Here is a 16,202-nt window from a genome sequence, read left to right on the forward strand (position 1 = left end):
TGTGGAGTGAGGGTGTCATACCTATCACACAACAGGCTCAAATAGGAAATCTCAGTCGCCCAGGAATCTTGGAAGTGATCATGGACTGTCCCGAGGTCAGGGACTTTGGAATATCACTAGAGAAGGAGGTGACGTGTTCTGAAGAGGCCTCACTGTATAGTAAACTAGCAGAAGATGGGAAGCAACATGCTCTGTTCACTGATGGGTCCTGTCATATTGTGGGAAAGCATCATTGGTGGTAGGTTGCTGTATGGAGTCCTACACAAGTTGCAGAACCTTCTGAAGGAGAAGGTGAATTGAGCCAGTTTGCAGAAGTGAAGGCCATCCAGTTGGCTTTAGATATTGCTGAACGGGAAAAGTAGCCAGTGCTCTGTATATTGATTCATGGATGGCAGCAAATGCCCTGTGGGGGTGGTTACAGCAATGGAAGTAGAGCAACTGGCACTGCAGAGACAAACCGATCTGCGCTGCCACATTGTGGCAAGATATTGCTGCCTGGGTAGAGAACCTGGTTGTAAAAGTATGCCATGTAGATGCTCACGTACCCAAGAGTCCGGCCACTGAAGACCATCAAAATAACCAGCAGGTTGATCAGGCTGCTAATACTGAAGTGGCTCAGGTGGATCTGGACTGGCAACATAAGTGTGAGTTCTTTATTATTTTATTTTATTTAACCATGAATGTGAAACGTGCTGCAATCAAGCAAGTCAAGAGGTTAAAGCCTCTTTGGTATGGAGGACGATGGCTGAAATATAAATATGGGGAGGCCTGGCAGATTTATTATATCACACTCCCACAAACCCACATTGGCAAGCACCATGTGCTTACAATGGTGGAGGCAACCACTGGATGGCTGGAAACATATCCTGTGCCCCATGCCATTGCCCGCAACACTATCCTGGGCTTTGAAAACAAGTCTTATGGCAACACAGCACCCCAGGAACAATTGAGTCAGACAATGGGACTCATGTCCAAAACAACCTCATAGACACTTGGACTAAAGAACATTGTACTGAGTGGGTGTGTCACATCCCCTATCATGCACCAGCTTCCAGGAAAATCGAGCGCTATAATGGACTGTTAAAGACTGTGCTGAGAGCCATTGGTGTTGGAACATTCAAACATTGGGATACACATTTGGCAAAGGCCACCTGGTTAGTCAACACTGCCAACCAAGCCGGACCTGCCCAGTGAAACCTGTTACATACTGTAGAAGGGGATAAAGTCCCTGTAGTGCATGTGAAGAACACGCTGGCGAAGGCAGTCTGGGTTTTTCCTGCCTCAGCAAAGACAAACCCATTGGTGGGACTGCTTTTGCTCAGGGACCTGGGTGCATTTGATGGATAATACGGAACGATGGGGAAGTCCGATGTGTACCTCAAGGGGATTTAATGTTGGGTGAGAATAGCCCATGATTTGAATCATATGATGTTAATTGATATATGATACTGCATGTCATCACTACTATGGTTGGTGTATGCCATATTAATAGTATCACAGTAAGAGTCACCCAGATAATGACAAATGAATTTTGATGGAACCAAGCAAATTGCACTGGTGATAGAACTGGACAAGCGCAACAGTATTGGAACCAGAGCTGGCCTCTGCATGGAACAATCCAACACCATTCATCATCTCTCCTGCCCTGATGGACTGCTATAACAGATGGAACCCAAACTCATGGACTAAACAAAGTCAACGGACATTTTAGAGGGATGACCCGTACACCAAGGGAATGATATCTGTGTGTATATATCAAAAGACAGGAAAGGTTGTGGTGATTAATTGGGATGTACTGGAAAGTTTGGGACCCGAGCCTGACATAAATCGTATGCAATAAAGGGTGGGTATTGTCCTGGTTTTGGTTAGGATAGAGTTAATTTTCTTTATAGTGGCTGGTATCTTGCTGTGTTTTTTATTTAGGAGAAAATTCATATTGAGAACACACTGATGTTTTAGTTGTTGCAGAGAAGTGCTTACACTAAGCCAAAGACTTTTCAGCTTCTCATACTGCCCTGCCAGCGAGGAGGCTGGGGGTGCACAAAAAGCTGGGAGGGGACAGAACCAGGACAGCTGACTCAAACTGTCCAAAGGGATATTCCATAGCATATGACATCAAGTGGAATGATAAAAACTGGAAGAATAAAGCTAGGGGGATGTGGCTGGGGTTGGGGCGGGAGCTACTGTTGTTCAGGGACTTGCTGGGCATCAGTGGCCTGTGGTGAGCTATTGCATTGTGCATCACTTATATATATATATATATAAAATTATTATTTATTTTACTGTTTTTCCTGTCTTATTAAATTGTCTGTGTCTCAACCCTTTTTTTTATTTTCTACCCCATCCCACTGGCAGGGAGTGAGCGAAGTGCTCTGTGGTCCTCAGTTGCCTGTTGTGTTAAACTATAACATCAGGTTATAGAAATAACTAATTGTGAGGTAAAAACACTAAATGTATTTATTGTTTATACTCAAACATAACAGCAGAAATGGAGAGGATTAATTTGTTCTTAGACTCATCTTTTTATATTCTTTTAAACAGATTGACCTGGAGAGCATATTTTCACTTAATCCAGATCTTGCACCTGATGATGATACTGAACCTAGTCCAGAGACACCACCACCACCTACTCCATTAGCCAAATTAAATAGAATTGTGAAGGTTGGTAGTACCTATGTAACACGTTCATATTAAACTTACAGGAATCCTATAATTTTGTTATGTTTTAATTTTTAAATCTAATTTTTGTCTGTGGAGCTACTTGATAAATGTATTCCCCATTCACCATAGGTAAAAAAGGGTTTCTAAAAACTTTCTAAGAACAGGTTTGGCAGGGAGGGAGTTGGGGACTAATATTCATATAACAAGGTATAGTTCATAACAATTCATATAACAAGGTATAGTTCAAGGAAAAATATGTAAAAGAAGGTTGATTTGAAAAAGTACATACAGCAGTCTCCACCCAAGGCTCTTCAAGGAGGGATTTGGAAATAGTTACTTCTCTGTATTGCTGATCTTGTGTTAGAAACAGAGGTGGGGCTGCAGTTTACATTTTCAATAATAAGGTGATCAAATAATGGAGATTTCTTTCTTTATAGAGTCGACGAACTGTGGCACCTATTAAGAATGATACCTCTGCTAGAGATAACAGAGGTAAATGTTATATCTTTCCATTTCAAGGAAGCTAATATATGGGAACATTGTAACCTCCTGCTCATCTAAAATTCTTTAATAAAACTGCATTTCTAATTCAGTATGTACGCATGTGACGTAGAAAGCACGGTACATCATTCCTAGAATTACTTCTATATGTATTTAGGAATGGATACTGTATGAATATTATTTATGTGCAAGTTTAAGCAATATAGCATTAGGAAATTTGTGAATTTGTGAATGAACTGAAGGTACAAAAATTTGAAGTTAATTATCCTACAATAAATGATGCATGGACTTTTTCAAATTAAAACATCCTCAGTTTGCTTTAGCTTGAGTGTTTCAATATACTATAAGTAGTGCACTTAGAATTCTTACTCTTTCAGTTTTTAAGCTTAATTTTCTAACAGTCTGTGTGTAAACATTAATTCAAAGACCATTTAAACCCTACATGTTATTTCCCTACAGAAAAATCTATTAAAAATGTGGAATTATCACAGGAGGATAGGTGAAATGAAGTATGTATTAGATGACTACAGATGTAATGCATCTATAATATGAGAAGGAATAGTTATTGCTTAATGTTTTTTCTGAGCATAATTATCTTGTGTTGGTGATGGCAGTGATTCTTTCAGACATTAATCTAGTGCCATTTGTGGTGGTTTTACTCAGGTGGGCAGCCGAGTTCCACCATGGCCGCTCTCTCACTCCCCCTCCTCAAAGAGAAAGGGGCAGAAAATATGATGCAAAGGGCTCAGGGGTTGAGATAAGGACACGGAGATCACTCAGCAATTACCGTGACGGGCAAAAAGACTCAGAGTAGGGAGAGAGTAAGATTTATTGCCTATTACTAACAAGCTAGAGAAGTGAGAAACAAAGGAAAGAAACCAAAAACGCCTTCCCCCCCATCCACCCTCTTCCACCTCCTCTCCCCAAGCGGCGCAAGGGAACAGGGGAATGGGGGTTATGGTCAGTCTATAGCGCTTCTTCTCTGCCGCTCCTTCTTGGTCACTCTCTTCCCCTGCTCCAACGCAGGGTCTCTCCCACGGGATTCCGTCCTTACCGAACTGATCCGGTGTGGGCTTCCCACAGGCAGCAGCTCTTCAATAACTGCTCCAGTATGGGTCCGTACCATGGGGTCCATCCTTCAGGAGCAAAGTGCTCCAGCATGGGTTCCCCACGTGCGGCAGCTCCTGCCAGGTCACCTGATCCTGCGTGGGATCCTCTCCACAGGCTACAGGTCTGGCCCAGAGTCTGTTCCGGCAGGATTTCTCCACAGGCCGCGGCCTCCTTCAGTGTAGGTCCACCTGCTCCACCGTGGTCTCCTCCACGGGCTGCAGCATGGAACCCTACTCCACTGTGGTACTCCACAGGCTGCAGGGGGACAGCCTGCTTCACCATGGTCCTCACCACAGGCCGCAGGGGACTTGTGCTCTGGCGCCTGGAGCACCTCTCCCCCTCCTTCTTCACTGACCTTGGCACCTGCAAGGCTGTTTCTCACTCTTTCCACTCTCCCAGCTGCTGTGTAGCAGTGTTTTTTCTCCCCTTTCTTAAATATGCTCTCACAGAGGCACGAACAACATAGCTTATTGGCTTGGCTCTGGCCAGCGGCAGGGCCCTTACCTAACATGGGGCAGCTTCTGGATTCTTCTCACAGAAGCCACCCCTATGGCCCCCTGCTACCAAAACCTTGCCACGTAAACCCACTACACCATTAATTCAAACTAGATTCCATTCCGTCTCTTTAAACTTTGAAAAACATGTGGTTTTTGCATATTTTTGCAAGTGTTCAGACTGTCTTCTGGTGGCCGATTGGGATCCCTTTCTCCCTTTTGCCATTTGCCTCTGAAGGTGCTAAACAAATTAGAAATCTCACAAAGAGGGAATAACTTTTTAATTTTTTTTTCAAACTAATATGGTCTCAATTTGAGACATTTTATTGATGGGCTGTCCTCACATCTATACAAGTTTTTAGAGGCCTCACCTCAAGTACTGTGTGCAGTTTTAGGTGCCACAGTATAAGAAAGACATAAAACTATTAGAGAGTGTCCGAAAGAGGACTGCAAAGATGGTGAAGGGTGTAGAGGGGAAGATGTATGAGAAACAGCTGAAGTCACTTGGTTTGTTCAGCTTAGAGAAAAGGAAACTGAGGGAAGACCTCATCGTGATCTACAGCTTCCTCACGAGGGGGAGTGGTGGTGCAGGCACGAGGAGGGAGCGACAGGACCCAGTGGAATGGCATGAAGCTGTGACAGGGGAGGTTCAGGCTGGGTGTTAGGAAAAGGTTCTTCACTGAGAGGGTGGTTGGGCACTGGAACAGGCTCCCCAGGGAAGTGGTCATGGCACCAAGCCTGTTGGAGTTCAAGAAGTGTTTGGACAATACTGTCAGACATATGGTTTGATTTTTAGGTGGTCCTGTGTGGAGCCAGGAGTTGGACTCTATAATCCTTGTGGGTCCCTTCCAACTCGGGATATTCTGTCATTCTACGTCATTTGTAGTAAATGGTCCGTTTCGTATGGATTAACCTTGTAACTTGCTTTTTAATAGGTACTATGCATCTTACTGTTCACAACCTACCTAAGGATTAGTTCTTTGTTCATCTTGCAGTTAAGCTTTTCTCAGCATACGGTCTTGTTTAGTGGAGTTAATTCATGCTATAAAGTAGATCTCCTATGATGTTTGGGACTGGTCTGGGAATTTGTCTTGTCTATCCCATTTGATACCTGTTTCCATAGTTGTCTCCATGTTATACATTGTACTGGCCTTTGGAATGTCATCTCTAAGCTATTAATCAAAGCTGTTACCTTCACTTTCATGCTTTTCTGTCAGACCTCATTAGTAGCACGTACAAGAAACTGGCCAGCTGAAGCAGAGGTGCTTGAAGCAACTCTTTGAAAAAACAACTTAAAATATTCAACTCTACCAGAGAGGCTTGCATGCTCACTACTCCCGCTGCATTCACTGGGAACAGATATCACTCTGCATTTTTAGAAATTAGCATCCCTATCACATAGGGAATCCATGCATAAATTTAGGTAGACATATCAATTGTATCCATATCCCTTTTGATATGGTGTCAAAAAGGTTTGATTTTTCACTTGTAGATTGAGCTGCACTTGGCTGCCTTTCATTTCTATCCCTCTATTCCTCCAGATATTGTAGGCCTCCAGATATTTTATTGTGGGGGACAATTTTCTAATTTCTAGAGACTGTGAAACAGCAGGGTCATTTTCTTGCTGTGTTTTTGGGCATAATCACAATATAAATAAAATTGCAGCACTTAAGGACTGCATATCTCCAAGTACATACTTCATTCTATGTACATAATAAGTTGTACTAACTCTGTAGTAGAGCATTTAAAAATATGCATGGGCAGAATTGGTATTTCATGTTGTGTTGGTATACAATACTAGGATAAAAAAAGGCTGCATACCAAATATCTTTAATGACATTTGACTTTCCATCTATATGATAAATAACTTTCCATATATATGGTCCTCCCTGGCCCCACAAAATTGTTGTGTCTCAAAATGGTCCTTGTTTTATCTTGTCATACTAAAACACTTCAAAACTGGATAGAAATGTTATTTCTAGATCAGCTTTGTGCTTTTCGTCTGCAGTGGTTGGTTCTGCACGTGCACGGCCCACTCAGCTTCCAGAACAGTCTTCCTCCTCACAACAGAATGGTAGTGTTCCAGATATATCTCCAGTTCAAGCTGCAAAAAAGGACTTTGGACCCCCTTGTATGTAAACCATGTGTCAAAGATCCTTTCATTCTTGGCATTACATGTACATTCTCTTGGATTATGTTGTTTTCCATAAATGACAAATGGTCTATATATACAATTGTCTGTAGGCTTCCATACAAAGCTTTTTCAGAGCACTGGCGCACTAGTATTTATAATTTGTTTTTCCTTTATATTTTTTTAAACCATGAATGTGTTTTGTTTTAATTTGCCTGGGCTTTCTTTTAAAACAAACCAAGAGTTCACATATATCTGTTCAAGTGCTTTTTGAGGGTCACTGTCCTTATATTTTTGGTTGTGTAATTATTGTCCCAATCCCATGATTTAATTCATTTATTCTATAAATTTTAGAAATTAAATTGCTGTAATTATTTTGTACTAATACTGATTTGCTTGAATATATAATTTATATAAATGCATTCTAATTATTGATAAATTAATATGATTGAAGTGTAGTGTAAATACTAAATCCATGCATGCAACACAGAAAATATTTTAAATCATATAATTTTCTCTAAGCACGTAGAAAATCTAATTGTGTAAAAGAAGTTGAAAAATTGCAAGAGAAACGTGAAAAAAGAAGATTACAACAGCAGGAACTTAGAGAAAAAAGAGCTCAGGTCAGTATTTTGTGCTTAGATGATGCTTTTTTCATTCTTAAATACTTTTTATGAACTGATAAACTTGAAATTAAATGTTTTCATCCTGCATACAAGTTTGACAAATATTTTTGGTGCATAGTTGCACTTCTCTGATAACAATTAGATGTTTTTCCCCCTCTTTTGCTTTCTACAGAAATAATTACTTATCTTTCCATGTGTTATTTCAAAATCAAGTGCTGCTGATGGCTATTTTTCAGTGAAAACATATTGATTTAAAAATAATCAAGCCTTTGGCTTTTAGATAGGGCTTTTATTCTACAGGAGATATTTCAACATTATAAATTGTTCTTTATGATCTTTGATGCTTTGTAGGAGATGTATTTGAGGTTAAAAAAAAACTGTTCAAACTTGAAATCTGTTATGAATTTATAGTTTAGCTTCTCATCATGCAGGCAGCTTGGCAGTGAGTTGTTGGAAACTTTTGTGAAAGAAATGAAGCTGCTAATCCTGTGAGAAAAAGATCTATTGATATTAAATTAGTTTCTGTCACAAAAAGCTTTAGCAAAACTAGTAGTATGATCTCATTGCAAGCTTGCATGTATGTGTTAGTCTCTTTAAAGAAATGCTACCAATGCACAACTGACTTGAGAAGTACTACCACTGAGTAAATAATTCAGCCAATTTACTTCATGCTTTAATGATGTTTCTAAGCTGACCTAAAATGACCTATGTTGAATTCATGTTCTCAAATTTAAACAAATGCAAAACATTAATATGTCTTTAAGTGTGAGGAAAAAAAAAAAAAGGTTTATATCTTAAAGATTCTTTGATATGGTACTATAACTAAAGTTTTCTCTTCAGCACTTCTGTGAAGACTCCCTTTTCACCTGAGTCTTAAACTTCTGCATGAGAAGGTTCTGGTTGTCTTGATGACCTCTACCTCTGCTTTCTGGTGCTTTGTGTAGTCTGTTGTGAAATGCAGTAATAATTAGGCAACTGTCTTCTAGTGGACAAAACCTTTAAATAGAGAAGAACATTAGGCAAATGCTTTTTCCATAATAAGCAGCTCAATTTTAGAGGTAACATTTCATCAGTAATTCATTTTGTATGGACTTACTGTAAGTAGTTTTAATTTCACTGTAGTTAGGATTAAGAACTTGAAGGTGCAGTCAAATTCTGATTAGCAGGGTGCGGTGTTTTTACCCTGCTGGGCAGATGAACTCCACCACAACCACTCTCACACTCCCCCTTCTCAAAGGGAAAGGGGGAGAAAATATGATGAAAAGGGCTCAAGGGTTGAGAGGACAGGGATATCACCCACCAATTATCGTCATGGGCAAAACAGACTTGGCATAGGGAGATTAATGTAATTTATTGCCTATCACTAGCTGACTAGAACGGTGAGAAACTAAAAGCAAACTAAAAAAACCTTATCCCCATCCACCCTCTTCTACGTCCTCCCCCCAAGCAGCTCAGGGGAACAGGCAATGGGGATTATGGTCAGTCCATAATGCTTTATCTCAGCCACTTCTTCATGGTCACTCTCTTCCCCTGCTCCAATGTGGGGGTCTCTCCCATGGGACGCAGCCCTTCTTGAACTGATCCTACATGGGCTTCCCCTGGGCAGCAGCTCTTCAAGAACTGCTCCAAATATGGGTCTGTACCACAAGGACCAACTTTTAGGAGCAAACTGCTCCAACATGGGTCCCCCACGGGCAGTAGTTCCCAACAACTCACCTACTCCTTCATGGGCTCCTCTCCACAGGCTATAGCTCCAGACTGGAGCCTGCTCCTGCAGGGGCTCTCTATGGGCTACAGCCTCCTTCAGGCCAGATCCACCTGCTCCACCATGGCTGAAACATGGAAGTCTGCTCTGCCATGGTACACCATGGGCTGCAGGGGGAACAAACTGCTCCACCATGGTCCTCTCCACGGGCCACAGGGGCACCTGGAGCACCTCCTCCCCCTACTTTCTGTGCTGACCTTGGTGTCTGCAGGGCTGTTTCTCACTCCTCACTCTCCCAGCTGCTGTTGCATTGCATTTTTTTCCCTTTTTAAAATATGCTCTCACAGAGGCGCAAACACCGTTGCCCATTTGCTCAGGTTGTCCTGAAATGGTGTAAAAACTTCCAGGAAAGACATTTGAGTTATTCTGCAGCCTGCCCAGCCCAGTAGCTCTGGTTTAGCAAGGCTTAGGGAGTGTCCTGGTTCCAGTTAGGACAGAGTTAATTTTTCCTCATAGTAGCTGGTAGGGTGCTATGTTTTGGATTAGGATGAGAGGAGTGCTGATAACATGCTGATGTTTTAATTGTTGCAGAGCAGTGTTTACACCAGGCCAAGGACTTTTCGGCTTCTCTCTCTGTCCTGCCAGCGAGCAGGCTGGGGGTGCAGCAGGAGCTGGGAGGGGACAGACCCAGGACAGCTGACCCAAACTGGCCAAAGGGGTATTCCATACCATCTGACGTCATGCTAAACAATATATAGGGGTGGCTGGCCGGGGTGGTGGGCCGGCTGCTCGGGGATAGGCTAGGCATCGGTCAGCGGGCGGTGAGCAATTGCATTGTGCATCACTTGTTTTCTTACACATTATTATTATTAATACTATTATCATTATCACTATTATTATTATTATTGTTATTATTATATTCCTGTCTTAATAAACTGTCTTTATCTCAACTCACCGGCTTCACTTTCCCGTTTCTCTCCCCCATCCCAGAGAGGGAGGGGGGAGGGTGAGCGAACGGCTGTGTGGTGTTTAGCTGCCAGCCGGGTTAAACCACAACAGGGAGGCTCCATGCGTGAGCTCTTACATCTCTTTTCGCTATGGTACTTGTGGTTCCAGATTTACAGACAGGAGGGCTTGCGAGCCTGGATGTAGCATATTATATATCCTTGGGATTGCTTCTGCTTTTAGGGGCATCTGGGAGTACTGGAAAAGTTTCCAATGCATTCAAGTCACCATAGGAGTTAACTTAGGACCAGTAGTAGGATCAGCCTCCTTTAACCAATTCAGATCCGTTTAGAGCAGCTGGAGTACCTGCACTGTGCTCTGCAGCATTTTGTATCTGTATAATAGAGTCTATCCATTTGTTTGTTGGACTGCCTTATGTCAGATTAAGAAGCATTGACTGTAATGTATTGTCCTGGTTTCAGCTAGGATAGAGTTAATTTTCCTCCTAGTAGCTGGTAGAGTGCTGTGTTTGGGATTTAGGATGAGAAGAGTGTTGATAACATGCTGATGTTTTAGTTGTTGCAGAGCAGTGCTTACACCAAGCCAAGGACTTTTCAGCTTCTCGCTCTGTCCTGCCAGCGGGCAGGCTGGGGGTGCAGCAGGAGCTGGGAGGGGACAGACCCAGGACAGCTGACCCAAACTGGCCAAACGGGTATTCCATACCATCTGACGTCATACTGAACAATTAATATGGGATGGCTGGCCGGGGTGGGGGGAGCGGCTGCTCAGGGATGGGCTGGGCATCGGTCAGCAGGTGGTGAGCAATTGCATTGTGCATCACTTTTTTTGGTACACATTATTAATAGTAGTACTATTATCATTATTATTATTTTCCTTTATTTTCTGTCCTAATAAACTGTCTTCCTCTCAACCCACAGCCTTTCATTTCTTTCTGATTCTCTTCCCCCGTCCCAGAGAGGGAGGGGGGAGGGGGAGAGAAGGGCTGTGTGGTGCTTAGCTGACAGCCGGGTTAAACCAAAACATGTACTATTGTTGTGCATTTGTTTGGTAGTGTTTCCTTTGTGTGAAGATTCTGAGAAAAGGTGGGAGTCATTTCTCTTCCTTACAAGTAAAAGTGTAGTGAGTCCTTGTGGTGGTTTTGCTCGGGTGGGCAGCCATGTTCCACCATGGCCACTCTCTCACTCTCCCTCCTCAAAGGGGAAGGGGGAGAAAACACAATGCAAAGGGCTCAAGGGTTGAGATAAGGACACGGAGATCACTCAGCAATTTTCATGATGGGCAAAACAGACTCAGAGTAGGGAGAGAGTAAGATTTATTGCCTATTACTAACAAGCTAGAGAAGTGAGAAACAAAGGAAAGAACCCAAAAGCACCTTCCCCCCATCCACCCTCTTCCACCTCCTCTCCCCCCGAGCGGTGCAGGGGAACAGGGGAATGGGGGTTGTAGTCAGTCTATAGCACTTCGTCTCCGCTGCTCCTTCTCAGTCACTGTCTTCCCCTGCTCCAACATGGGGTCCCTCCCACGGGATACAGTCCTTCCCGAATGATCCGGCATGGGCTTCCCACAGGCAGCAGCTCTTCAAGAACTGCTCCAGATATGGGTCCGTACCAAGGGGTCCATCCGTCTGGAGCACACTGCTCCACTCCGGGTCCCCCACGGGCAGCAGCTCCTGCCAGGTCACCTGCTCCTGCATGGGCTCCTCTCCACAGGCTACAGGTCTGGCTACAGGCCTGGCCTGCAATCTGCTCCAGCGGGGGTCCTCCACAGGCCGCAGCTTCCTTCCGTGCAGGCTGCGCAGGCTGCAGCTTGGAACCCTGCTCGACCGTGGTGCACCATGGGCTGCAGGGGGACAACCTGTTCCACCATGGTCCTCACCACAGGCTGCAGGGGACTTGTGCTCTGGCGCCTGGAGCACCTCTCCCCCTCCTTCTTCACTGACCTTGGCACCTGCAAGGCTGTTTCTCACTCCTCTCTCTCTCCCAGCTGCTCTTCCCCAGCATGTTTTTTTACTTGTCTTAAATATGCTCACACAGAGGCGCGAACATCGCTTATTGGCCTGGCTCTGGCCAGCAGTGGGGCCCTTACCTAACATGGGGCAGCTTCTAGATTCTTCTCACAGAAGCCACCCCTATGGCGCCCCTGCTACCAAAATCTTGCCACGTAAACCCACTACATTTCTTAATTTAAAAGTGCTTTCTATTATATGGCAACCAAAAATTTTAAATAGAAGTTATATAATTGCTTTTCTTTATGATCAGTAGATTAGCTTCATCAGAACATCAGTTAATGTATATTTTATTTTTCTTTTAAGTAAATTTAGAAGGCATTGAAATTAGTCCATTTTAGGTAAAAATGTAAGAAATTTTGTTGCTTACTTCCCTAGGATGTTGATGCTACAAACCCAAATTATGAAATTATGTGTATGATAAGAGATTTCAGGGGAAGTTTGGATTATAGACCACTGACAACTGCCGATCCTGTAAGTACCCCAGGCTATGTGGAAATTTTTTGTCTGTATGTTTTTTTGTATTTTTATTTTTTTTTCAATGTATGAATATACTTCTGCCTGTAAACATTAAAAATAAGTAGCTTAGTGTATATTAGTATTCTTTATAGCATGGGTTTATTTTTTCAGAATCCTTAAATGATGTTATCAGACCATTTCCATCAATGGTGTATCCACCCTGTTACAGCTTGATTTGCTTACTGTGCTGCAAGATGTACCATGTACTCTACAGGATCAGATCACTATCTACAGGGAATTTGGTTATTCTTAATGTATGGTTCTGCCTTTCAGTTTCTTGGTTATTGTGCAAACACAGTGGGCTTTTGTACATTCAGATGACTCCTGAATTGGAAATTTCTTCATTTAAATGATTGCTTAATTAATTCAAAAATAGAGGTAAAATATCCTGTAACTGGAACTGAGGTATAGTTCACTGAAAGATTCTTTCCTTTATAGATTGATGAGCACAGGATATGTGTTTGTGTACGAAAACGACCACTCAATAAAAAAGGTATGACTGCTTAAGATTTTCCAGAATTCTTTCTCTGAAAAGCTGCTTCTGATAGTAATATTATTTGTATTGAAGAGATCTAGAATTACTGAACAACGATGAAACTCTGTTATACTAGACAATATGTATGAGGGACACATACAATTCATAGATTTATCATAACCTGGATAAAGACAGGGAGAAAAGTAGTTTAACTGTCACTATTAGGATCATCATTCTTTTAAACTATCTTTTAAGTAATCTCCTGATCAGTGAGCTACCCAATGAAAGCTTGTCTACACATTTTTTTATACACCTATTTTTTTATATATTTTCAAGTGGTCTTGAATCAGATGTTAATGGAAAAATTCAGGTGGTGCCTAAATGTCGGTGTCCTGTGAGATGTTAGGTACCCAAGGGTATTCAAGACATCCTATGGCTAGTGGATTACAGACAAACTGGAGACTTGCATCTCCTGGAACTGCAGCTCAGGGCTGGGCTAGATACCCTAGAGCATATGAAATGGCACTAAACACCTCTTTTTAGGTACTGGAATCACTCCCTAGTGATGTTTTTGATATATGAGTAATATTACAACTTACTTCTGACTGCCTGTTCATTAGGCTGGAGTCTGTATTCCAAAAAAACTTTAGGTTTTCAACTCCAGTTAAATCCCAATCTTTCCATGAAGTTCTTTACTTCAGTGGGAAATTAAGAACGGCAAATGTTTGGAAAAATAATTGGAACCTATCTGAATTCAGCACTAATTTAAGCTGATTTTCATCTTGAAAGTTGTTTCTTTCCTTCTATTTTTGTTATATATTATATTTTTTTTGTTATATTCTGTTTAGCTAAAGGACTCAAAGAGCATCACTCTGGCTCTGAAACAACATGGGATACATTTAGAATTTTTGAAATGTCAGAACTACATATTGAGGATTATCTGGAGCAAGCATATCCAGAGAGATACGGGAGAATTGTATAGGAAAGGGAAAACATATGCGGATGTCAGTAAATTGTTAGTTTTCTTTTCTGTTACTTTGCTTTCCTTCCATGTTGCTCCTGCTTCTACATTATTTTTTCCTTTAATTTTTGTTTTTTTTAGTTTCCTGTATTTTTTCTTTTATTGATCTGAAAAGAATGCATAATCTCAAAAATTGGTTAACTGGAACTATTTTGCACAACTTGTGTAATAAGGGCATTCAACACACAAATCTGGTAGCAGTTCAATTTCTGTTTTAGCATTGGAAGTTATCTGTAATAAAATATGACTTAGAAATCTGATACATTTGGGGAAGAATATTACCTTCTACCTGCACAGAAGGTGGACAAAGTGAAATTATAGTAAATGAGAGCCAGATGTCATGAAGCATAAGTTGGAATACAGAAGTGGGATTTGATTCTATGCAAGTTGCATACCTTGGGTATTAGTGGTTAGGAGCTATTAAGAAAATATTTCTGAGGAGTTTGTAGGAAGATGAGCGTCTGAGTAAAAATGGGGTTGGCACTAAAGTTATTTTGTATTTTTAAGAATAAGATATAATAAAAAGGTATTAATGAAATAATCTGTGCTGGGGAGGAACCATGAAGATAATCCAGTACCCCCAAGATACAATTTTCTGAAAACGTACTTTATTTCTGAGAATTCATAAGAAGCAGTATGCCACATTTTAAAATTGAAGAGTATGAACAAATCAAAGATATTAGTGTGTAACCCTCCGAAGGGGGGGGGGGGGGGGGTTGTTTCTTTTATTATTGCAATAATAACATGTCAAAATATTACCTTTCCTTCTTCATGTTCTGTAATTTGAAATTCTGTAAGGTGTTCAAATCATTTAATAGAAATCAAGTGTAGAAATCAATTTCTGTCAGTCTCATGCACATGCAAAATTATCACCAAAGACTTCAGGTGTTCTCAGCACCAATCATTTTGTGGATTGATTTTGCAGGAAGTAGGGCTTCAGACTGATATTTTAAGATTTTATTTCAGTGGCATATATTTAGAATTGGGAAATGTATGGTGGGTTTCAGAAACACTATTCCAAATTTTCATCAGCAAGTAATACAGGTTGTTATAACAAATAGCTGGGAGCAGGTAAATGTCTTATTCCAAACAATTTTTTAAGAAATATCAGCTTTTGACTGCTTTAACTAAAAAGCTTTTTCTGTAAATAAGTTACTTTCATATATTCCTTTTCACCACTGTTCTTTATTTCTTCTCTGTGATTATTGCAGAATAATTACATTTTATTTTATTGCAGTGCAGTTGAAATTTTGATTATATTATGACTTGAATGCATACTGGTGTTGGTGTGTAACGTCATACAGTGGTAACCACTGTACTGTTTGATCAGTGTGTTAACTGATGAAAAGATTTCTATCTGACTGTGTAAAGGTACATCTAATTCTTGAACTGCATGGCTTAAGAAATTTTGCATATAAATTCAAGTAGGACATTAGTGATCTTGATTGTGATTAATTGATTGTGATTAATTGATTAGTGATCTTGATCACATTAGTGATCTTGATTGTATACACAAAAGATCTTTATTTGTGTGCATATCATGGATCGCTGGGTTCTCTGTATTCTGCTGACTCATATCTCCTACAACAATTAGCCATAAATTGTAGTGCTGTGTAGTAATTATAACCTGGGAACTCTCAACTGAAATTGCTTCTAGATGGCTTTTGTTCTTTCCCCATGATAGGAAGCATCATTAGCATTTTCAGCTTTTTCTGCTTACAAGATAATTTTTAGAAAGGATTTTACTGTAGAAAAATTCTATATTAAAGACTTGCACATTAGATTCCAGAAGGAATATACAAATGGAAATCTCTATGTGGAATGAAAGCAGTATTTTCCTTTTTCGAAACTGTGAAAGTATTATTATAACTTTAGGATTTAAGGAAAATAAAAAGATAAAATTTTAAAATAAAGAAAATTCTTCTAAGGATGTTAATTTCTTTGTTTTTTAACTTGGACAGTCCAAGCGGTAGTAGACTGCAGTGTCC

At 40.9% G+C, this 16,202-nt stretch overlaps 1 protein-coding gene across 4 annotated transcripts in view; it reads left to right on the top strand.

Annotated features, from left to right (window-relative positions):
• The window catches only part of LOC136789558 (kinesin-like protein KIF2A), a 155,931-nt gene that overhangs the window by 96,050 nt on the left and 43,679 nt on the right, over positions 1–16,202 (top strand). For all 4 annotated transcript variants that reach the window (XR_010828247.1, XM_066989604.1, XM_066989605.1 and 1 more), the window contains 6 exons: positions 2,542–2,661; positions 3,099–3,153; positions 6,775–6,897; positions 7,420–7,520; positions 12,578–12,673; positions 13,157–13,211. Coding sequence is in view for 3 of the 4 variants with exons in the window: in XM_066989604.1 (XP_066845705.1) it covers positions 2,542–2,661; positions 3,099–3,153; positions 6,775–6,897; positions 7,420–7,520; positions 12,578–12,673; positions 13,157–13,211 (550 nt within the window). In the remaining variant the exon portion in view is untranslated. The remainder of the gene's footprint in view (positions 1–2,541; positions 2,662–3,098; positions 3,154–6,774; positions 6,898–7,419; positions 7,521–12,577; positions 12,674–13,156; positions 13,212–16,202) is intronic.

The sequence above is a fragment of the Anser cygnoides genome, unplaced genomic scaffold (genome assembly GCF_040182565.1).
Source record: "Anser cygnoides isolate HZ-2024a breed goose unplaced genomic scaffold, Taihu_goose_T2T_genome scaffold_55_1, whole genome shotgun sequence".
Taxonomy (NCBI): Eukaryota; Metazoa; Chordata; class Aves; order Anseriformes; family Anatidae; genus Anser; species Anser cygnoides.